The 22,377-nt window shown below is 39.2% G+C and overlaps 1 protein-coding gene across 1 annotated transcript; it reads right to left on the bottom strand.

Annotated features, from left to right (window-relative positions):
- Positions 1-1,217: 1,217 nt before the first annotated feature.
- LOC141557370 (cullin-3-like) lies at positions 1,218-3,957 on the bottom strand. The gene is given in 2 exon segments (XM_074292910.1): positions 1,218-1,767; positions 1,769-3,957. Coding segments are annotated over 2 exon segments (2,304 nt in total). The 5' UTR covers positions 3,820-3,957; the 3' UTR covers positions 1,218-1,514.
- Between the last annotated feature and the right edge of the window lie 18,420 nt (positions 3,958-22,377).

Raw genomic sequence — 22,377 nt, forward strand, 5'->3', positions numbered from 1 at the left:
GTCTGTTGTCTTCCCAATAAGGTACTTGGCATTCTTTTCCATTGTTTTATTTTTCTGGGTTTGCTTGACTACTTTTGGTTTCTCCTTGAGTCATGCAATTCTACTTGTTCAGTTCTGATTTTCAGTGATGTATTTTCTTCACTCAATTTTTTTATATCTTCTTGTAATTGTCCAATTGAGTTTTTAAGTGAGTTTTTTCCTTCTATGGAATTTTTTCCCATTTCATCCATTTTATTTTTATAGAGTTATTTTCTTTTTCCAACTCACTAATCATGTTTTCCTTGGAGTTGTTTACCTTTTCCAACTCACTAATTTTGTTTTTCAATGATTTGATTTCTTTATCCACTCTGTCTTTAAATGTGTGGTATGACTTCTCAAGACTCTCTTGCCAGGCTTCCCTTTCCTTTTCCAATTTCTCTTCTAGCTCTTTTGTGAGAGCCTTTTTGATTTCTTCTATGAGAGTTTCGTGTATTGAGAAGCAGATCATATCCCCCTTTGGGAATTCCTCTGGGGACAGTCTATTTTTAGTCCCCTCAGGGTTTGAAGTCTGCTCTCTATCCATATAGAAGCTGTCAATGGTTAGAGCCCTTTTAAATTTTTGTTCATTTTGTCAGAGCAGAATCAAAGAAAACAAATTAATAAGGAAAACAATTGGTCTGTTTTTGGGGGTGGATGGGGCTGGATGGTGTTATTGGGCTTCCTCTACAGACTGCGGGAGACAGTAGTGAGGCACTAACAGGACAACAATGGTTGTGCTGCATCTGTCCTCTGAGACTCTGAGGCTCTAAGAACTCGCTAAGTCACTCCAGGTGCGGGTGGGGGTGACAAGGTCTGAGAGATGCTAGCTTTTCAGAATTTTATTTAAACACCTCTGGTGTTTACAGATTCTCTTCTGATCCTGGCTTACTGCCAAGACGGAATATCCACACTGGGGTAAAGGTCGTTCCACTGAAACAACTTAGGTCACACCTCTCCGGGATCTGGTCTGAGCAGTGTGAGCTGCCTGCCCTCAGTCTGTTCGGCCCCTCCCCTGACCAAAAACAAACCTTTTCTGGCGAATTTCAAGGATGTCTTCTCTTGGTAATTATTTGTGGGTTTTTTTTTCCAGTCAAGCGTTAATTCCAAGGCTTGTCATGAAATAAATTCTTTTTTTTTTTTTTTTTTTTTTTTTTTGAAATTCCAACAATTTTATTTTTTAATGAGCTGTATTTTCTAAATTTTTGTTTTATTTTTTTTCCTGTTTTCATACAGTATTGAAAACAAAACGCGGCACATTCACATTTTCCCGAGGAACTGTAAAGATGATCTCTACAGGGATAACGTTGAAAAGCCTGAAGCTCAATCAATTGATGTTGAAAACTCTCAAAGGGAGTAAAGGCTTGATCTGAATGGTCTAGAACACGTACTGCAATTTAATAGAAGAGATGGTCGTCTTAATATTTAATGATTTAAAAGAACTTCCCAGTTCATGCGAAGAGTATAGTCCAAGAATAAATCAATTTTCTGAACGCATTTTATGCTACGTAAGTGTATACTTTGCGATCCTCAGGTGTTCGTGCCAAATATTCTCTCTCAATAAGTCCTTCAATACGTTTTTTAATAACAACTGGACTTGGTAAGAATCGGGCCTTCAGCTGTTGAGTTACCTCTGCTACTAGCACATTGTGCTGCATCTTCTTTCTAGATTTCATTATCCGTACTATAGCAGCCTCTATCTCATGCTTTCTGTCGTCATCTACTTTCTGCCTTGTTTCTTTTCTTTCTGGTCTGATTCCCTTGTTTGGCAGCAACTGTTTGAATCTTGACTCTGTGCAGTTTGGATGTGAACTGGTCATTCACCGTAAACATGTGACCATTTTCTATTTCCTTTGACTTGGGCTCTTTTGTGAGAACACGTTGTGTTGGTTTGCCACATGCAAGGGACTGCAGGGCCCTAACAAGTTCTCTTTCAGGGATATCAGTCTCTTGTTGAATTTCCTCAAATGTATATTTTTCTCTATTATTAAAGAGCATTAATATTGTCATCTGGAAAGTAGAGACTTGCAATATGTGCTTCCGTGTATTAGAGCCAGTAACTTGGGCACCTCCAACACCAACTTCTGATCCATCTTCCTTTTTAACTGGTCCATAAAAGGTGGCATTGAGATCTGCAGAACCCATATGGTGCTGGAGTGTCAGTTGGCGACCACTGTGTTTGGCTAAATAAAACCTTCTAAATATTTCAAAAGCATGTCTTGGTGCTGGCGGGATGTTGCACTTTGGTGTAGCTGACTGAGTGGGCCAGTATCCTGTTGTGAGGACTCGAACTGTGAGGTCAACACCACCTAATGATACTCCTGTGGCTTGTAGATGCTGCCTGAATTCATCCATAGTTGTATTTGAGATGCTCATATCCCTGAACATTCCTTCCAGTTTTGATGTGAACTGACATCCACATTCAGTCTTTAATTTAGATATCATATTTTTTTCGGAGTCATCAGAAACACTTTTATTTGTAAGAAGTCTTCGGGCCAAATGTTGTTTATAGTAACGTTCAAATACATCTTTTTCTTGCATAAACCTAAATAGGACCATTGCCTTATCCAATATTGTTTCTACTTCTTGTTCTGTAAGTCCTTTCACTCCTTTTTTAAGCTTATCATCAATAAATAATGAGAGGTATTCTGGGGATCTGGAGTTGAGGTTGAGAAAATACTCAAAGTCACCCGCAATTGTCTGTTTAAAGAGCCGGTCATTATTGAATGATTCTTGGAGAAAGCGATCAAACCTACTCTTCAGATCCAGTAAACCCTGAATGTAATCAACTGGATTCTTTCCTTCTCCTTCCTCAGAAACAAGGGCTTTACCTTGTTCCCTTAGATATGAGCTCATACACTCACACATAGTTTTCAAACCGTTTGGCACATGGCTAAATAACTTGTACATGCAGGCAAGGTCTTCTGTTTTTCCATTTTTCAACATATGCACAAGCCCAGAATTCTCCATTTCTACTATGGTTTTCATATGTTTAGAAATTAGTTCTCTCTCAACCACCTTTACAATCGGCTCCTCAGTCGATTTGTCCAAGCAGTGCATCACTCGTTCTATTTCTTCATTAATTCTTGCTTCTACTTTCTTTATATAAACTGAAGCACTGTTTTCAGCTAAAAATTTCTGACTTTCCATCTGGAAGAATTCTGCAGACATCTCCAAAAATGGAGCTTCAAAATCTTCTTCATAAACTGATCTTCCTTCAAGACCTAGAATCATTAACATCTGGCAAGCATTTCTTATTGCACCTCTGTCTACGACTTCTCCTTTTCTTTCTCTTGCAATCATGTCCAACAGAGTTTGCCTGAGGTGATCTCTAATACACCCATATCGTACAACTTGATCTCGAAAAATAATTAATCCCAAATTGTAGACATTCTCCACATTATTTTGCTGGACATAGACACGGTCCATATACATTAGAATGTCTCTAATCATCACCATAGCTGTCTGATGATCATTCCAAGCTTGATTTAGTGTTTGAAGAAAGTTGTTATTCAACGAATTTAGTACATCTTCTCGCACCTTATTTATGAGGTGCTCAGTAACAACTTCCCTTAGTCCAGTGTAGAGCTTTTCTCCATGTTTATGCAAAACCATAGTATATGCATTTCTATACAGCTCCTCAAAACTAAGACCACTGTTATTCTTACGCTGGATCTCTTGGATTGCATTTTTCAGAAGATCCCAAATGCTGTTTACATATTTTTCATCCATGGTCATCGGAAAGGCCCGGATCCGCATCTTGGTGTCCTTCCGGCTGCCCGTCCCTTTGCTCAGGTTCGACATGGTTCTCCTCCTCCTCCCCTGCTCCTGCTCCTCCTCCTCCTCCTGCTGCTCCGGCGGTGGCGGCTTCAGGTCGCGCTCCGGGGCGCCCGTGTCACATCGAAGGCGGGCGGGCTGGACACACCGGCGGCCCCCCGGGCTGGGAAGGGGGGAGGGGGACTTCGGGGGTGGGGGAGGCGGCCGGACCCCCGCGGCCCCGGCCCCGGCCCCGGCTCCGGCCCCGGCTCCGGCTTAGGCGGCTCTGGCGGCTCTAGCTCCGGCCCCGGCCCCGGCCCGGCCCCGGCGGCTGCGGCTGCGGCTGTGGCTCGGCCTTCCCTCGGGGGCTGCGCTGGCGCGGCGGCTCCGCGGGGCTCCCCCTCCCCCCGGGGCCCGTCACTCGCGGCTGGGCTCCCTCTATCGCGCTCCTCCGCGATGGCGGCGGCGGCGGCGACGGACAAACATCTCACTGCGCAGGCCGAACCTCCTCCTCCTCCTCCTTCTCCTCCTCCGCCTCAGCGAGACAAGATCCGGCCCAGAGGGTGGAGGGGGGAGGGAGGGAGGGAGGAGAGCCAGAGAGTAAGAGAGATTGGGGGAAGGGGGGTAGGGGGTGGGACGGGAGGGGGAGGCATGAAATAAATTCTGAGAGAAAATTTAAAGCTTGAGCAGCTGTGTGCCTCCTCTCCGCCATCTTGGCTGGAAGTCCCCCTGATGATATTTAGAATGAGATTCTTGGGCTTTTTGAAATAAAGGAGTATTGGCTAACATAGTTAGAAGGCTATCTGCCTTTGAATTACCATGAAAAATAGGACCTGTAAGTCCATGAGAGTGGACTTACAAGATATAAATCTTACCTGGATGCTTTCTCACTTGCTCTTGAAGTTCCTTAAAGAGCTGATATATATTGGAGGCTACAAATTTTATTTGGGCTGTGGAAATTCTTTGTACCACACCTACTGAATAGGCCAAATTAGATATTATATTTATGTCTTCCAGATAAGAAGTAAGAGCTAGAATGATTGCATACAATTCATTCTGCTGAGTGGACTGAAAAGGAGTTCTGACTACTCTCTTTATAATTAAGTCATGAGAGCATACAGCACAGATATTATGTTTGCATGCATCTGTAAAGATAGTTTGCCCTTTAAGAAGAACTTTAAAAACGTTTTCTTCAAGGATCCATCTCCAATTCAAAGATAACAGTCTGGTTATCTTTAATGGAGACTTGTGTGTAAAATTTGGAGCCATGGCTAATAAAATTTGCCACTCTGGGATGGTTTCACAGCCCACATTAACTTGTGCATTAGTATAAAAGGTATATATCTTGTCAGGTCTTATCCCAGATAATTGTACTGCTTGCTTAATGGCATTTAATAAAATTCTAGCCACAAGCACTGGGTAAGGAGCAAGGCTTTGTTCTGGTTGTGCTGAGAGGTTCATCCACTCTGTCACACTGTCTCCTTGATGAAGGACTACTGTGGGTGCCACTTGGGTAACTAAAACTAATATTTCCAATAGTTTTTGAGTGACTCTTTCAACCACATTTGATAAAGCCAGTTCAACTTGTCTCAAAGCCCCTTGAGCTCATTTTGTAAGCTGGTGTGGTGAATTTAAAGTACTGTCTCCCCTTAAAATGTGATAAAATGGTTGCAATTGACAGGTAGTCAAACCTAGCATGGTTTGTATACATTGGATATCTCCTATCAATTTCTGGAAGTCATTTAAGGTATTTAGTTTCTCTGTTCTTAAGGAGAATTTTTGTACTGTAAGTACCTTAGGATATACTTCATATCCTAAATATTTAAAAGGAGCATGTCTTTGAATTTTTTCTGGAGCTATGTGCAATTTATAATTCCTTAGTGTTTCTATGGATTTTTGTAGACATGCTTCCAGCATTTGTTCCTCAGGTGCACACAATGTAATAACATTACTTTTGGAAATGCTTTTCTTATTGGAGTAAGAGCAACAGCAACATACATTTGACACATAGTAGAGATGCTTTTCATTCACTGTGGCAAAACTGTCCATTCATATATTTTATAAAGCTCAGCTAAGTTAAAGCTGGGCACCGAAAAGGCAAATCTTTTCATATCCTCCTTATCTAGAAGGATAGAATAGAAGCAATCCTTAATGTCTATAACCCAAAGAGGCAATTGAGTAGGAGATGGAAGTCCAGGTTGAAGAGTTCCCATAGTTTCCATCTGTTCATTTACCTTTCTTAAATCAATCAATATCCTCCATTTTCCAGATTTCTTTTTTACAACAAATACTGGGGAATTCCAAGGATTTAGAGAGAGTTATAAGTATCCTTGGTCAAGTTGCTCCTGTACTATATCTAATAAGGCCTGAATTTTATCACTAGCTAAGACCACTGTTCTATCCACACTGGTGTATAAGTTTTCCATTGGATAGGAACAGGTGAAAGTGTTGTCAGGCCTTCGACAGCAGCCCTGCCTAAAAAACTGAAGTATTCATTTTTAACCCTAATTGTTGTAAAATGTCTCTTCCCCATACATTGATGGTTTTTTTTTCAACTATAAAAGGAGTAAAAACTCCTGTTTCTCCTTCAAATATCCATCTTAAAGGGGTAGCATTAACTTCAATTGCTATTGATCCTCCTACAACAGACATGTAGGTGTCTGCCTTAATCTTTGGCCAGTGACTGGGCCAGTTGGCACCTCTAATGACTGTGTGATCTGCATCATTGTCTACCAATCCTTCTAATGGTAGGCCTTTATATAGTGGTGAGTATAGTTCGGTCAGCTGTCATGGCTGCTGTCCAATATATTCCTGGTTTTGCTGCTTGGAGTCAGAATGTGGGTGACTATCACCAGGTTGCTTATTAAGAGTCTATATCAATAAACCTGATGCCACTACTTCTCCTGGTTGATAAGTCACACATTGTCTACTTGTGTTAGTGACTGAGATTTTAGCTACACATTCCCCAGTTTCTTACATCAGTGCATGGATGGATACTGTTTTGTAAGTACTCTCAGGAGGTGAAATGGTCAAGCCTACTGTGCCTGGAGGCAAGAGATCCATAGGCTGGAGAGGAATAGATTTCACCTCTCTAGGGGGTATCTCCCTTGTCCCAGCTACATACAACTCTATCCTCCCTAATTGTAATCCCTTTCTCCCATCAGATGGCTTCCTGACTGATTGGTCATGTCTGGGTATTGGACTTCTTGGCACTCTCTGGGTGTGGCATCAGCTCCCATCATGCCCTAAGTGTTTTTTGCCTGGAGCCCTGGAACTGGGCCCCTCATCCTGTTTCCCTAAATCGCCCTATACTCTAATTCCCAATGGAACCCTCTGTTGCATTTTGGACATGGGGTATTGGGTCTTGTTCTCCCATCCTGTTTTCTCACTCTGTCTTTATGCCAACATTGAGCTTTCAGATGTCCTACTTTACCACATTGAAAGCATTGAAAAGTCTCTCTGTGGATAGTCTACCTTTCAGATCTGTGGAGGAGGAAGGAATTTATGACCAGAGGAGAACTAGAGATCATTATTGATCATAAAATAGAAGATTTTGATTACATCAAACTAAAAAGTTTCTGTACAAACAATACTAATGTAAACAAGATTAGAAGGGAAGTAACAAATTGGGAAAATATTTTTAAAGTTAAAGGTTCTGACAAAGGTCTCATTTCCAAAATATATAGAGAACTGACCCTAATTTGTAAGAAACCAAACCATTCTCCAATTGATAAATGGTCAAAGGATATGAACAGACAATTCTCAGATGATGAAATTGAAACTATATCCACTCATATGAAAGAGTGTTCTAAATCACTACTGATTAGAGATTTGCAAATTAAGACAACTCTGAGATACCACTATACACCTGTCAGATTGGCTAAGATGACAGGAACAAATAATGATGAATGTTGGAGGGGATGTGGGAAAACTGGGACACTGATACATTGTTGGTGGAGTTACGAAAGAATCCAACCATTCTGGAGAGCAATTTGGAACTATGCCCAAAAAGTTATCAAACTGTGCATACCCTTTGACCTAGCCGTACTACTACTGGGCTTATATCCCAAAGAAATACTAAAGAAGGGAAAGGGACCTGTATGTGCCAAAATGTTTGTGGCAGCTCTTTTTGTTGTAGCTAGAAACTGGAAGTTGAATGGATGCCCATCAATTGGAGAATGGTTGGGTAAATTATGGTATATGAAGATTATGGAATATTATTGCTCTGTAAGAAATGACCAGCAGGAGGAATACAGAGCGGCTTGGAGAGACTTGGAGAGCATCAACTGATGCTGAGTGAAATGAATAGAACCAGAAGATCTCTTGACACTTCAATGCTGTATGAAGATATATTCTGATGGAAGTGGATATCTTCAACATAAAGAAGATCCAACCCACTTCCAGTTGATCAATGATGGACAGAAATAACTACACCCAGAGAAGGAACACTGGGAAGTGAATGTAAATTGTTAGCACTACTGTCTATCTACCCAGGTTATTTATACCTTCATAATCTAATACTTAATGTGCAACAAGAAAATGGTATTTACACACATATATTGTATCTAGGTTTTATTGTAACACATGTAAAATGTATGGGATTACCTGTCATCAGGGGGAGGGAATGGAGAGAGGGGGTGGATAATTTGGAAAAATGAATACAAGGGATAATATTATAAAAAAAATACTCATGAATATATACTGTGAAAAAAAAATTCTAAATAAATTAAAAAAAAAAAAAAAGAAAGTCTCTCTGGAAGTCCATTGCCACAAGGGCCCCTGTCTTCCCATGTTGGGATTTTGGGAAGTCTGCACCATAGCCTGGCTTTAAAAGGTATTTGTGCCCACTGTGGCACAATGTCTTATGATCTCCTCTAAAGGAGCATCCTTGCTTAGTCCTAGTATAATTCTTCTGCAAACCTCATTAGCATTTTCTTTAGCAAATTGCCTTATCATAATGTCTGTAACTGTATTTTCACCATTAGTCCGTGTGATAGCTGTCTGCAAATGTCCCACAAAATCAGCAAAGTGTTCATTTGATCCTTGTACAATTTTTGTGAAGGTCTCGCCCTTTTTTGTTTTTATTGGGGAGAGAAGCCCATGCTTTGATAGTAGCAGCAGCAATTTGCTCATATGCTGCTATGGAATAATTAATCTGTACTGAAATTTCTGCATAAGAACCTACACCTATTAGTTGGTCACAGGTGGTTGAAGTATTAACTTTACTTTGACTATTTTCTTGGGCCTGTATCATACAGAGCTCACTATATTCAGAAAGCCACAACAAGTTTTGTCCAGATTCTAAACATACCCTTTCTATAGATTTCTAGTCACTAGGGGTTAAGACTTCATAATCCAAATTCTGTAATAACATCTTAACATAAGCTGATGTAGCCCCATAAAGAGAGCAGGCCTTTTTCAGGTCTTTGAGGATGTCTATATCAAAAGGAGCATATCTTCTACTTTCTTGACCTGAAGAATTAAACTGTTGAATCACGGGAAAAATTTGAAGTCTCAGATCCCCTATTTCCTTTCCTTCTTCTATAGCTTTAAGTACTGCCTTTTTCAATCTAGTCATAGGAGGGGGTGATTGCTGGGGGGAAGGTGATATCAGGTCCCTTACCACTACTCCTCCTCCCTCCATTGCAGAAGGTGGAGTTGATGGGAGCCTGCCAAGAATCTGCTCCCTTGGACAGGTTGAAGCTGCCTCAAGAGAGCCAGAATCACCATGCCATAGAAAGTCATTTAAATTCTCATGCCCTTGGGGAAGGTCTTGAGACTCTTCATTGTCTTCCTCTTTTTCCTCACACTTCCTCATCTGGCTGTTTCTAAAACTTTTCCTTTTTCTACAACTTGCAGGACTGTTTAAGGCCAATTAAATTATGTTTTACATATATATATATACACACACATAAAAGGCTTCTGTGGAAATTGAATGTGGACCTCTTGTGTTATAGAATTCACAGAGTTGTTCTCCACAAGTTTCCAATACCTACACTTATTTCTTCTTCCTCTAAGAACCAAGGGGACGTGCATTTTAATGTACCCAAGAGTCTAACAATCTGTTCCCAGATTATAATTAGACCTGGCCCCTCAGTTAACTTAAGCATGCTTTCTATAGTGCCCCTTTTGGGTGTGGATGGGTGTGGGTGTGAGGCCGGGGGAGAATCTTTTCTTAACATATGGCCCATTTTAGCTAAAAAGGTTACTATTTTAGCCCTTAACAAAGTAAGTTCCCTGTTTGTCTATTAAAATACTCACCCTATTTCCTGGGCCCCGAGGGCTTCTTCAGTGAAAGCAGGGTGCTTCACCCACACGTTGGACACCAAATGTTGAGACCCTGGATATCTTACAATCAGCCAGATTCAGGATAAGCAAAAGTCTTTATTCTTAGTCTTTTGGGGTCACAGTCAGGGGATTATATATAAGAATCTCCACACCTCCTTCCTCTCTCTCTACTGCCAAAGAATGATCCTACTTCTCTTATTCCACCCTCTGATCTCTCCTCCCTTCTCTGTCCACACCCACAGATCAAGCCAGCACAGAATTGAGTAGGATCATCCTTCAAACTTGTTAATAGAGAATTGTCCAATTGGTAATTAGCCTTAAGTGCTAGGTTATCTAGGTTAAGTGCATCTGCTCAGAGTTTTAGCCCTTTACAACCACTTTTATCTCTTTAATTCCCCCCACCACCACAAACACAGTCATATTCCTCCTTGATTCTCTTTTGTCTTTTACAAACAACATTTTTCTTTTTTTTTTCTCCTCCCCCTGTCTTGCAAAGGCATTGACATTTGTTTGCTTCCAATACCAAAATAAAGAAATCCCATTTCTCTTTGGCTGTCAACTACATAAAAGAAAATGTTTAATACATCAAAACACTGACTAATTTAAAAATACACACACATGTAAAGAAAGGTATCTTTCAAAAAATGTTATCTGCTCTGACTGAAATTAAACATACACATATGCATAAACACACATACACAGACACATCTTTCAAATATCATTGAGCTTATTCCTATAGTTTTAGCTCTGAGAAAGATCCCTTCTGGGGAAAGCACATCTCACTTATCAGAAATGAAACAAGAGATTCTTTTGGAAAATTTCCTACCACTTGGCTATATTTGCCTCAGAATTCATACTTGCAATTTACATTCGGTAGTTTTAACTCTGAAAACATCAGTGAGGGTAGGGGTGAGTTACTTAGAGAAAGATTTGGTAGATCTGAGTGGGCCCTGTTGGTCAGGTTTGGGCTCTTCTGTAAATGTCTCAGCTGCCTCATGTATAAACAATTTTGATCATTTTTTTCTTTTTCTACAGAGAAATATAAAAAAAAGATCACTATTCCATCATAGGCTTCCCTTGACATAAATACTCCTTTGCTTGGAGAACAGGATTTTTTCTTCTCCCTCCTCTTTTGTTTTTCTTTTTTTTTTTTTTTTTTTTTTTTAAAGGACATTCTTCTTCTTACCTCAGCACTTTTCAACGTTTTTTGCTTTTACTTTTTACTTCCTAGTTGCCACCCTTTTGTTTTTTCTAGCCCTTTTCATTCATTTCTTTTAATCTCTCCTATATCTTTTCTTCTCTCACAATTTCTCTTTACCATTTGAATTTAGGGGATATGTGATATTTAATTATTTAAGGTTTTAGTTTCTTTATCTGTAAGAGATTTGGTAAATAGAAAATGTGCAAGGCCCATTTCATCTACAAATCCAATGATCTTTGCATTCTCTGTCTCATTTCTCTTCTTCTTGTCTCTTCTTCCCTTTCTCGCTCTCTTTCCTTTATCTATTGTCTTCTTCTTCTCTCCCTCTTCTATTTTCCTTTTGCTTATACTTTCAACCTTCCTCCTCTTTTTTTATGTTTTCATCTCCTCTGACCTCCTTTCATCTCTCTAGTATTCATTCTTTATATATTTGTTATGATCACTTAACAAATTTTTTTCTGTCTTAAGTATTATATTGGATGGATTTTGTATTTGCTTTTAAATAATTGTACAGCATTGGGGAAGGATATTTCAAAACTGAACTCAGGAAGTGTCTGGCATTCAGAAAGTAATGTCAAGAGGGAAACACATTGGCATAATCCATGAGCCACAAATAGTCTGTCCTGATAATGACTGGCTTAGAAATGACCCACATAAATCCCCTGCAAGTAATCTTCTAACTATATTGAACTGCTTGACACTGTATAACTGGAAGGAAGCCTGAGTATGGCAAGCAGCATAAGCAAGGCGTATGGGGGGTGGGGAGCTGTTAATTAGCAAGAAAATGCCTCTGCCAGAAATGGAGGTCTACTTCCACCTCCACATTCACCATGTAGCCAGCTAGCTGTTGACAATCATTCTCATCATTAGACCTCCAGGCCAAGCTCATGATTGGCTCACAGTAAGATGTGAAATAGAAAAAAGCAGCTGAAGATTTGGACAGCAAATATTTGCTCTCTAAGTCCTTCATTTGTTTCTGAAGATCTCTTCCTTTATAAGCAAACTGGTTCCAAACTTTATATCATTTAATGATTAATGAATTCTCCTTTAAATTGGCTGAGTGGGAGGAATCTACTTCTTTATCATTTCCATGTGTTCTTCTGTCTTCAGGCTTTACACTGGAAGGCTGTTCTTTCTTTCATATGACCCCCCAAAATATCCCCTAGTATTTTTGTGTGTTTCTTCATCTTATGCAACTGTTCATATGTCTGTGTATTTTCACTGATCATCAGGTAAAATGACTTTTAACCCCTGCACCATCCTACTTCCCTGATTATTCTACTCAGAAATTATGTTATTAATGACCTTTCTTAAAATGATGGGCCCAGTAGTAAAGATATTATGCCAGAAGTGTTTTAACCAAGAAAAGAGAGTAAAGGACTCTTACCAACCTCCTTTAGTACACTATTTCTAGAGTGTGGCATTGCATAAAATCAAGATAATCTGGATTCAATTGTAGTTCAGATATCTACTAGCTCCATGTGACTATAGGTAAATGATTTAACTTCTCTGTGTCTAGCCTTATCTATGAAATGAAGGGATGAGACTTTAAATCTCTGCCTTTAGGTTAGGGAGAGGAAACTTTTTCTTCTAAGTGCTATTCAGATATTTATAACATCACTCATGAGCCATACAAAATTATTAATTTAGAGAACTGAAGCAGTGGGACATTATTATACCTGACTTGCAACCCATCACTTGTAGTTGCCTTTGCTCTGTTTTAGATGAACCTATGATGCTAAGGCAAAACTACCATACTCTCCTATTTTTTTTGGCTCATGCTTTGTTGCAGAGAAATGGTGAGAATTTCAGACTGGTTGAGAAAAAGTAATGGAAAAGAGACTAGCTCAGAATGCATTTACTTGACTGTCACTAAGGTCAGCCATTATATTGTAATTGTTTGTCCTCCCAGGAAGGATGCCAGGAAGGTGAATTGCTTTTGTGCTTTGGGGTAACCTGTGGTTGACATATATCCACTTGAGCAATGGTTTTAGGAATGACCAAGCCTGCCCCTCTTTTTGATCCTTCAAGTAAGGGAGAGGTTGAGGTTCATTTTGAAATACCCCCATACATAAACACAAACACACACAATCTATATCTATTTCCTAATCAAATCCCTCTATGATTAAGCACTATGGCTGTTTGCAAGGTCATTCAAGAAAATGTAAAATTGCCAAAATGAGCATGTTGTTGACAGATTCAAAGTGAGGTGCTTTTCTTGTGTGCATGTATGTGTATGAGTGTCTTCAAGGCACTATTAGGAGTTCTTTGTTCTAAAGGGCAGTTCTCCACAGAAGTGGATGATCAGTCAATGTCACTGTTGGGGGAGAAGGAGGGAGGGAGGGAGGGTTGTGGGGTGGGCACATGCCAAGTTTGCCCAGAATCCTCATTGCACAGTACGATTCACACAGCTGTTCTGCACCCAATGTAAATACGGACAGCACCATTCATCACAGCACTCACTTCCCCAGCACATGTCCAGAGCCAAGGGATGATTTAGTGTCTGCAGCTGGAACTATAGTACGTTTCCCTAAAACAGCAGCGTTTTTTTAAAAAAATGAGAAGGTTAAGATTGGAGAGGGAGTTGGGATGACTGGTTTCAGGGAAATAGGAAGAATGGATGGAAAAGATGATGGCTTAAGAGCTCTTTCAATGTACCATCATCTGTTAGAGTTTTTCTTCATCCCTATTGGTATGTAGGAGGTATAGCAGAAATTGCACTGGTCTGAAGTCAGAAGCCTAAATTGAAGTCCTGGTTCTGCTACTCACTGCCTGGTTTAGACAAATGATGTCGCCTTTTCTGGCCTTATTTTTATTTTTTGGAGTAAATCAAGGGTTTGGGGTAGATGATCTTTTAGGTTTTTTACAACTCTGCAATCTATAATCTGACATCATGATTTTTATGCTTTTCAATACTGGTGTTTACAATTGACTTGCTGCCCTGGGTGATGCCTTGCAGGCATATTCTCTGCTAAAGTAAATGTAAATATTTTTCCTTTTAAATTTTCATTTAAAAAAATATAAACTTAACAAACACCAAATAAAGATAACATTATTATATACATGAGAGTTTCTTAACTTATACTTCATGGTCTCCTGAGTAATTCACTAATTTTAAAAGGCTAGTGAACTTGAATACAAAAAAGATTCAAATAATTTAATAATCCCTAACTGAAATTAGGCATTTCTTTCTATTCTGAATACAGGTAATAAACTTCATTCTGAGAAAGGGTTCATAGGCTCCAACAGACTGCCAATGTGGATCATTGTGCAAATGTTTAAGAACCTTTGATATAGATTATAAAACAGGAAAGGCTTATATGAAATTGGATTTCCATTATGTAGCATTTGATGTTCTTTTAAAAAAACATAAGAAATCCAACATATAAGTTTCAAAGGTTTCCTCCTTATTTATAATTCTGTCTCTGTCTCTTTCTTTAGTTTTCCTTTTCTTTCCCCCTCTTTCCCTATATCTATCTACAAACTCCTTGTCATTTCTTCACTCTATCCCCTTCATCTAATACATATCATTAAGCAAAATAAATTCTTAAATTGGCCATGTTCAAAAAAGGATGTGTCATTCTGCAGCCTGGTTCATCACCATTCATCATTTTGGAATCATTTTTAGGAGTTAAGGTTGGTCATTTCATTGAAGTCTTTCAAAGTTAACTATAAGTAGAGAATAAGGTAATGGAAGCAAATATGGAGTAGGAATCATATAACAAAGATTTAAATCTGAGCTCAATCAGGTATGTGATCTTAAGAAAATCACTTAACTTCTCTATAATTCTACTGCCTATGAACTGGTGATAAGATGACTTTTCACTGCCTATTTCACAATACTGATATGAAGATTAAGTGAGACAATGCATTTAAAGTGCTAATAAATGTCTGATTTGTTGTTGTTGGTTTTACTTTTAAAATGCAATATAAATATTTTTCTTTAACAGCAAGCTCTAGCATATCATTAATAATGATTTGCACAAATGAAGTGGCATAAAACATGTTATCCAGGAAACATATAATAAGAAAAGGAGATGGCTTGGTCATTTAGTAAGTACAAGGGAAAATAGATGGATTTCTCAAGTGATACATTAGCATCTAAAGAATGAATGTTAAATGGAAGTGATGAAGAATATTGTCTGTAATGTTCTTGTTGGTTTTCTGGAGGTCTCTAGACCAGCCTTCGTTTCAATTCAGTAATCACCACAAGAATAGCCAGGAATACTGTCCAAATTCCTTATTGTCTCCTTGCCTGATGCTGGGCAGCTTTCTGGAGAGCCTTTCAGATCAGCCTTGGTCTTAGTGGAGAAAGTGCAGGAGGCCAGCCACCATGGTGGTGTGAGATGAAGACAATGAATCTAGCTCTGAGTCCAAGGACCTGTGCTTCATCCTCCAATCACCACAAAGGTGGAAAACAATGAATCTGTCTCTCCTTGGCTCCAAGAGCTTGAGCTCCCACCTCCAGTCCTCTTGTCTTCTCCAGATCTCTCTTCGAACCTCTGAGTCCCCCAGAAGAGACACCAGGAGCAGGACTGAAGATGGAATGAATCTAGTCCAGTCCTTGCTGGCTGTTATATACTCTATTATAATTACATTATCATAGGTGTGAATCTTGTGGAACTATATTAAGTACTAAGTACATGCACTGAACTAGGGAACTATTAATCACCATACTAAACTATATAACCATTGTATTTATCAATTCCACTGAGTTATCATCTTGTAAGAATCCTTGTTTTAAGTACAGAGTTCTGGCCCATAACGTCTCCCACTTTCTTTTGTTTTAGAATATAGGTGGTCACACCCTCCCTGATTTCTCAAGGAGGTGAGAACCCCCAAAAGGAGGAGATCACCACCCTTCCTGATTTCTCAGAAAAAGAGGGTGAAAACACCAAAAAAGTTGGTGATTATACCCTCCCTCACATCTCAAGAAGGGAGAAGAAAACCAAAGGAAAATGGGGAAATCAAACCAGATTAGAGGGTTTCAAAAGGGTTTCCCTTGAAACAGGTATACATAAATCCATCAACATGTGAGATATTACATAACAAACAACATGAGTCAACATAAGAAATTATACATGTCCATAAGTCCTAGAAATAGTCCAAAATCAATCTATTGTCCATTACTTCATGTGTCAGAGAATCCAATAATTCCTGGAAGTTTTGAAGTCCTGAAATAATCTCGTCATGTATGAGGGAATCCCATGATTCCTGCATATTTTGAAGCCCTGTATCAATCTTATCATTTCTTAGGGAATCCAATAATTCCTGCTGGTTTTAAAGTTCTGTAACAGTCTTTTTATCAGCCATCCTCTTTCAGAGTCACATGTTTCTTAGGTCTTTTCCTTTGTTTTGAGGTTTTTCTCTGTTTCTGGCTCTCTCCAATGGATGAGGTGAATATGGCTCATTGGCACCCATATGATCCCTTCTCCATCTGTAGAGATATAAGCAAACCCTTTCCCTCAAGCAGTTATCCCCATTCACCACCTTTGGAATCTCTCCTCATCACCTGACAATTACATTGAGCTTGCTCACACTGGACACTGCCCTTCTGTTGGGTTAAAAAGCCTGTATTCTCCCCAATTGTAATCCCTTTCTCTCATCTGATTGCTTCTCTGCTGATTGATCATATCAGAGTCCTGAATTTCTAAAGATTCTCTGGATATAACCTTAGCTGCCATCATGTCCCACCTGTTTTTTGTTTGAGGTATTAGAGCTGGGCTCCATTTCTCATTTCCCTGGGCCAATCTACATTCTGAGGCCCAGTGGAAGCCTCCGATGCATTTTGGACATGGGGTTTTGGGTTTTGTTCTCCCATTCTGTCTTCTCACTCTAGCTTTATGCCTACATTGAGCTTTCAGATACCCTACTTTACCACACTGAATGCATTGACCAGTCTCTCTGGAAGTCCCTTGCCAAGAGGAACCCTGCCTTCCCATGTTCTATATAACAATTGGCACATTTAGGTAGCTTCTTAATAAAGGTTTGGGAAAGGATAAAGGGAAGAATAACCCATGAAATATGGATGCATGATTTATGATTTGTTTTTTCAAATGTAGTACTCACATTAATGAAATCACAGATTCTTTGAGATCATTTCTTTAAGTTTAGCTATTCTTGATCATTTCTATGTAGAAAGGAATGGTTCAGAGCTCTTTAGGTAACCATAGAGTATTTTTTTTTAATTATCTATTACAGTTGAGTGGAGGCAAAATAAAAGACAAAATAGAAATTATAAAAATATAAGGCCAGTATTATAATATAGATGGCTGCTGATAGTGGGGGAACTCTGGATAAGGTATAAGACCCTTCAGCCCAGAGGAAATCTGCTGACAATGTCTGGTTTGGCTCCCCACCTCCCTTTGCTGCTCTCATTTTTCCTGAGAAGTCAGGGAGGGCATGATCACCTGTGTTCTACTGGAAGCAAGGGATACTTACAGTAAAGAGAGGCATTTACATATCAATAGCAGTTTATAGTTAGTATTTGCTCAGTGTGATGTGAAGATATAATGGTTCTCTAGTTGGCACATGCTTAGTGTGTTGTAATGATGATACTAAGGAATTTAAGGGTTGAGAAGACTTGAAATAAGGACTCCATCTTTGACTATTCTCCTGGGTTTCCTACCTTTTTTACTACTCCACTAAGACCAAAGCTGGTCCTGAGATCCTTCAGAGAGCTAGTCTGAATGATATATTTTGGCACCCTAATTTGAGGCTCTAGAAAGCACACTACATTTTGGCTCCTGAACAGGGACCTCCAGAAGAACACTACATTGGCACCTAAATGTGGGGCTCAAGATGTGAGGCTCTAGATGACATCCTCTATTCAGCAGCTTGACCAATGGGATTGGCTAGTTCAGCGGAGAAGTCCCCATGACCCAGAAATAGGGTAAATACAAAAAAGACAAACAGGAAGATTTTGTAAGGGCTAAACTAGTCACTTTTGTTTTTCAGTGGAAATGGGACAAATACTAAAAAAAAGATACTCCCCCACCCTGAGGGAAGTATGAAACATGAATAGTTAGGTTAATAAAGAAGCAAGGTTTGTTGGTAACTTGGAAGCAGATCACTGGACTCTTAAAATGTATTAGAGTACACATCTCCTTGGCTCTCCAAAGAAGAAAAATTAGAGCTAGAGATGTGGAAAATAGTGGGAGAGCAACTAATTGAATATTACAAAGCTATGAGTCCTGATTCAATTCCTGAGAAAACATTCCTTATATACAATATAATGCAATTGGCTTTAAGGAATCCTATAATTTTAACGCAGACAGCCAGACAAGGAAGTGTGAGGAGAAAAAGCAGGGTATGTGGGGGAATGGTATTGACAAAGCAGATGAAAGGCATGGAGAGTTGGACAAGAAAGGAGTTAAGTACCTTAAGGACAGTGCTAATGAGGTTAAAGAGTGTGGTACTTCTCACTTTCATAGCTCAGTTTCACTTTCATCTACACCCAGGCAGGCCATCTCAGGGAATTCCCCATATCCTGACCCTCCTCTCTCAATTTTACCTTTGTGGACAGAGAGAGGAGGAGGAGTGGGAGGGGCAGCGACACTATCAGCATCACATATGCAGCAGTTTTGCCCACATCTCATGTCACCATTACAAGAGTAATTAATTAAAGAAGAAGAGGAAGGACAGGATACAAATGGACTGAGAATAGAAGCATAACCTGTGATTGAAGAGCTTGAGTCTTCAGGTCAAATCAGGAGAAGATATACTCCTTTTAATCTGGAAATTATTAAAGATTTGAAAAAGGTTTGCACTCTTTACGGGTCTACATTATCTTATGTTAAGATGCTATTAGTTTGGCTTATGAAATTTTAATCCCTAATGATTGGAAATCTATAGCAAAGACATGTTTAGAACCTGGACAAAATTTCTTGTGACTTTCTGAGTATAGTGAACTCTGTAGAATACAAGCCCAACAAAATAGGCAAGCTGGAGTTAATATACCAGTCACCTTTGACCAACTAGCAGGTGTAGATCCTTATGCAGAAAATTTAGCACAGATTAATTACCCTTTGGTAATTGCTCCTGCTGCTACCAAAGCATGGGTCACTCTCCTGGGAAGACAAGATAGAGGGGAAGCTTTCATAAAAAAATAGTGCAAGGTCCAAATGAACCCTTTGCTGATTTCATGGGATGTCTTTAGATAGGTGTCATATAAACTATTAGTGAAAATGTAGCAACAGAAATTATGATAAGACAACTTGCTAGAGAAAATGTTAATAAGTATTGTAGAAGAATTATACTAGGACTAAAAAAAATGATGCTCCTTTACATGAGATCATAATATGCTATGCCACAGTGGGCACAAATACCATTTATGCCCAGACTATGATGCAAGCTTTTTGAAATCTCAACATGGGAAGACAAAGTCTCTTTTGAGAAGAGACTTCCAAAGAGACTCATAAGTACCTTCAATGTAGTAAAGGAGGGCATCTGAAAGCTCAATGTTGGCAAAAAGATAAAGTGAAAGAACAGGGTGGGAAAACAAGACCCAAAACCCCATGTCCAAAATGCAACAAGGGCTTCCACTGGGCATCAGAATGTAGATTGACTCAGGGAAATAAGAAGCAGAACTTGGCTTTAGAGCCCTAGGGGAAAACAAACAAACAAACAAAAAAAAACAACAAAAAACACTTGGAGCATGATAGCAGCTGATGTTATACTCAGAGAGTCTTTAAAGGTTCAGTACTCCAACATGATCAGTCAGCTCAGAAGCAACCTGATGGGGGAAGGGGATTGCAATTAGGGAGAATAGAGCTGTATGCTATTGGGACTACTGAGATATCCCCTGGAGAGGTGAAATCTGTCCCTGTCCAGCCTATAGATTCCTTGCTTCCAGACACAGTAGGCTTAACCATTTTACCTCAGAGAGTGCTTTACAAAACAGTGTCTATCCATATATTGATTTGGGAAACTGAGAAATGTATAGCTAATGTTCTAGTCACTAATAAAGGTAGACAAGGTGTGATCTATCTCCCAGAGAAGTAGTAGCATAAGGTTTACTGATAAAGGTTACTAATAGGCAATTTGGTGATATTTATCTAGATTTGATTTCCAACAAAAGAATCTAGGAATATTCTTGACCATAGCTGCTATAACTGACCATCCTATGCTTACTATCTATGTAAATGGTATACCATTGAAAGGGTTGGTAGACATGGGCACAGATTGTACAGTCATTAGAGATGCCAGTTGGCCCAGTCATTAGCCAAAGAATACAGCACACACCTGTATGTCTGGCATAGAAGGATCAGTAGCAGATGAACTTAATGCAACCCTTTGAGATGGAAATTTGAAGGTAAGAGAGGAGTTTTTACTCCTTTCATAGTTTAAAAAAATCCCCATCAATCTGTAGGGAAAAGACATCTTATAACAGTTAGGATTACAATTGAATACTTTAGCTTTTTAGGCAGAGCTGATGTTAAAGGCCTGCCAACACTCTCACCTGTTCCCATTCAATGGAAAACTAATACACTAGTATGGGCGAAACAGTGGCCCTAAACAAGTGAAAAAACTCAGGCCTTATTAGATATAGTGCAGGAGCAACTTGATCAAGGATACTTATAACCTTCTCTAAGTCCTTGAAGCTTCCTTCCAGTCCACTCAGCAGAATGAATTGTATACAATCATTCTAGCTCTTATTTATTATCCAGGAGATGTAAATGTAATATCTGATTCAGCCTATTCAGTAGGTATGGTACAAAGAATTGCCACAGCCTAAATAAAATTTGTAGTTTCCAATATATGTCATCTCTTTAAGTAACTTCAAGAGCAAATAAGAAAACATCCATATAGTTATTATATCTTGCTTGTCCACTCTCATAGTAAACTTCCAGTTCCTATTTTTTTATGGAAATTCAAAGGGAGATCACCTTCTAACCACGTTAGCCAATACTCCTTGATTTCAGGAAGCCAAAGAATGCCATTCCAAATATCATCAGGCTGCTGGAGTTTTATGTTTGCAATTTGGGATAACAAAAAAGGAAGGTTGGAGCATAGTAAAAGCCTGTACAGCTTTACTTCCTTTCCACACACCTACAATCCTTGCAGGGAAGAACCTTTGTGGTTTGAGACCCATTGAAATTTAATAAATGGATGTGAACCATTATAAATCTTTTGGTGTCTGTCTTTTTTCATGTTGTAGTAGATACCTTTTCAGGATTTACTTTTGCAATACCAGCAGCAAAAGAGGCACCCTGAGTGGTCACTGAATTCCTCATATAAGCATTTGCAGTTATGGGTGTGCCATAATCAATAAAAGCAGACAATGGACCTGCATATACTTCTAAACATTTTGCACACTTTTGTGCACAGTATAAGATTTTACACAACACTGGCATACCTTTTAATCCTCAAGGATAGGTAATAGTAGAGAGGAGAAACAGAGACATTAAGGCACTCCTCCAAAAACAAAAGAAAGGGGGAGCCACAGATAACCAAAGAGAACTTTTAAACTTAGCCCTTTATAGTATTCATTTTTTTAATTTTTTTTGTTAATTATAGCTTTTATTTACCAGATATATGCATAAGTAATTTTACAGCATTGATAACTGCCAAACCTTTTGTTCCAATTCCCCCTCCCCCACCTATGGCAGGTTAACCAATATATGTTAAATATGTTAAAGTATAAATTAAGTACAATATATGTATACATGTCCAAACAGTTGTTTTGCTGTACAAAAAGAATCAGACTTTGAAATAGTGTACAATTAGCCTGTGAAGGAAATCCAAAATGTAGGCAGACAAAAATAGAGGGATTGGGAATTCTATGTAGTGGTTCATAGTCATCTCCCAGCTGGGAATAGCTGGTTCAGTTCATTACTGCTCTATCAGTTTTTGATTTTTGATGGATATGCACTGGCTCCTGCAGAAGGATTTTCTAACCCACTAAAGGGGCAGTGTCCAGTGCAAGCAGCTCCACTATCTTCAGATAATTGCCATGTGATGTGGAGAGACCCAAAAAATGGTGAATGGAAGGGACCAGATAGGTTAATTGCTTGGGGGAGAGGATGTGCTTGTATCTCTACAAATGGAGAAAGAATCAGATGGATGCCAACAAGCCATACCTATCTTGTCCATCAGAAAGAGAAAGAAAAAGAGAA

This window comes from Sminthopsis crassicaudata, chromosome 2 (genome assembly GCF_048593235.1).
Source record: "Sminthopsis crassicaudata isolate SCR6 chromosome 2, ASM4859323v1, whole genome shotgun sequence".
Taxonomy (NCBI): Eukaryota; Metazoa; Chordata; class Mammalia; order Dasyuromorphia; family Dasyuridae; genus Sminthopsis; species Sminthopsis crassicaudata.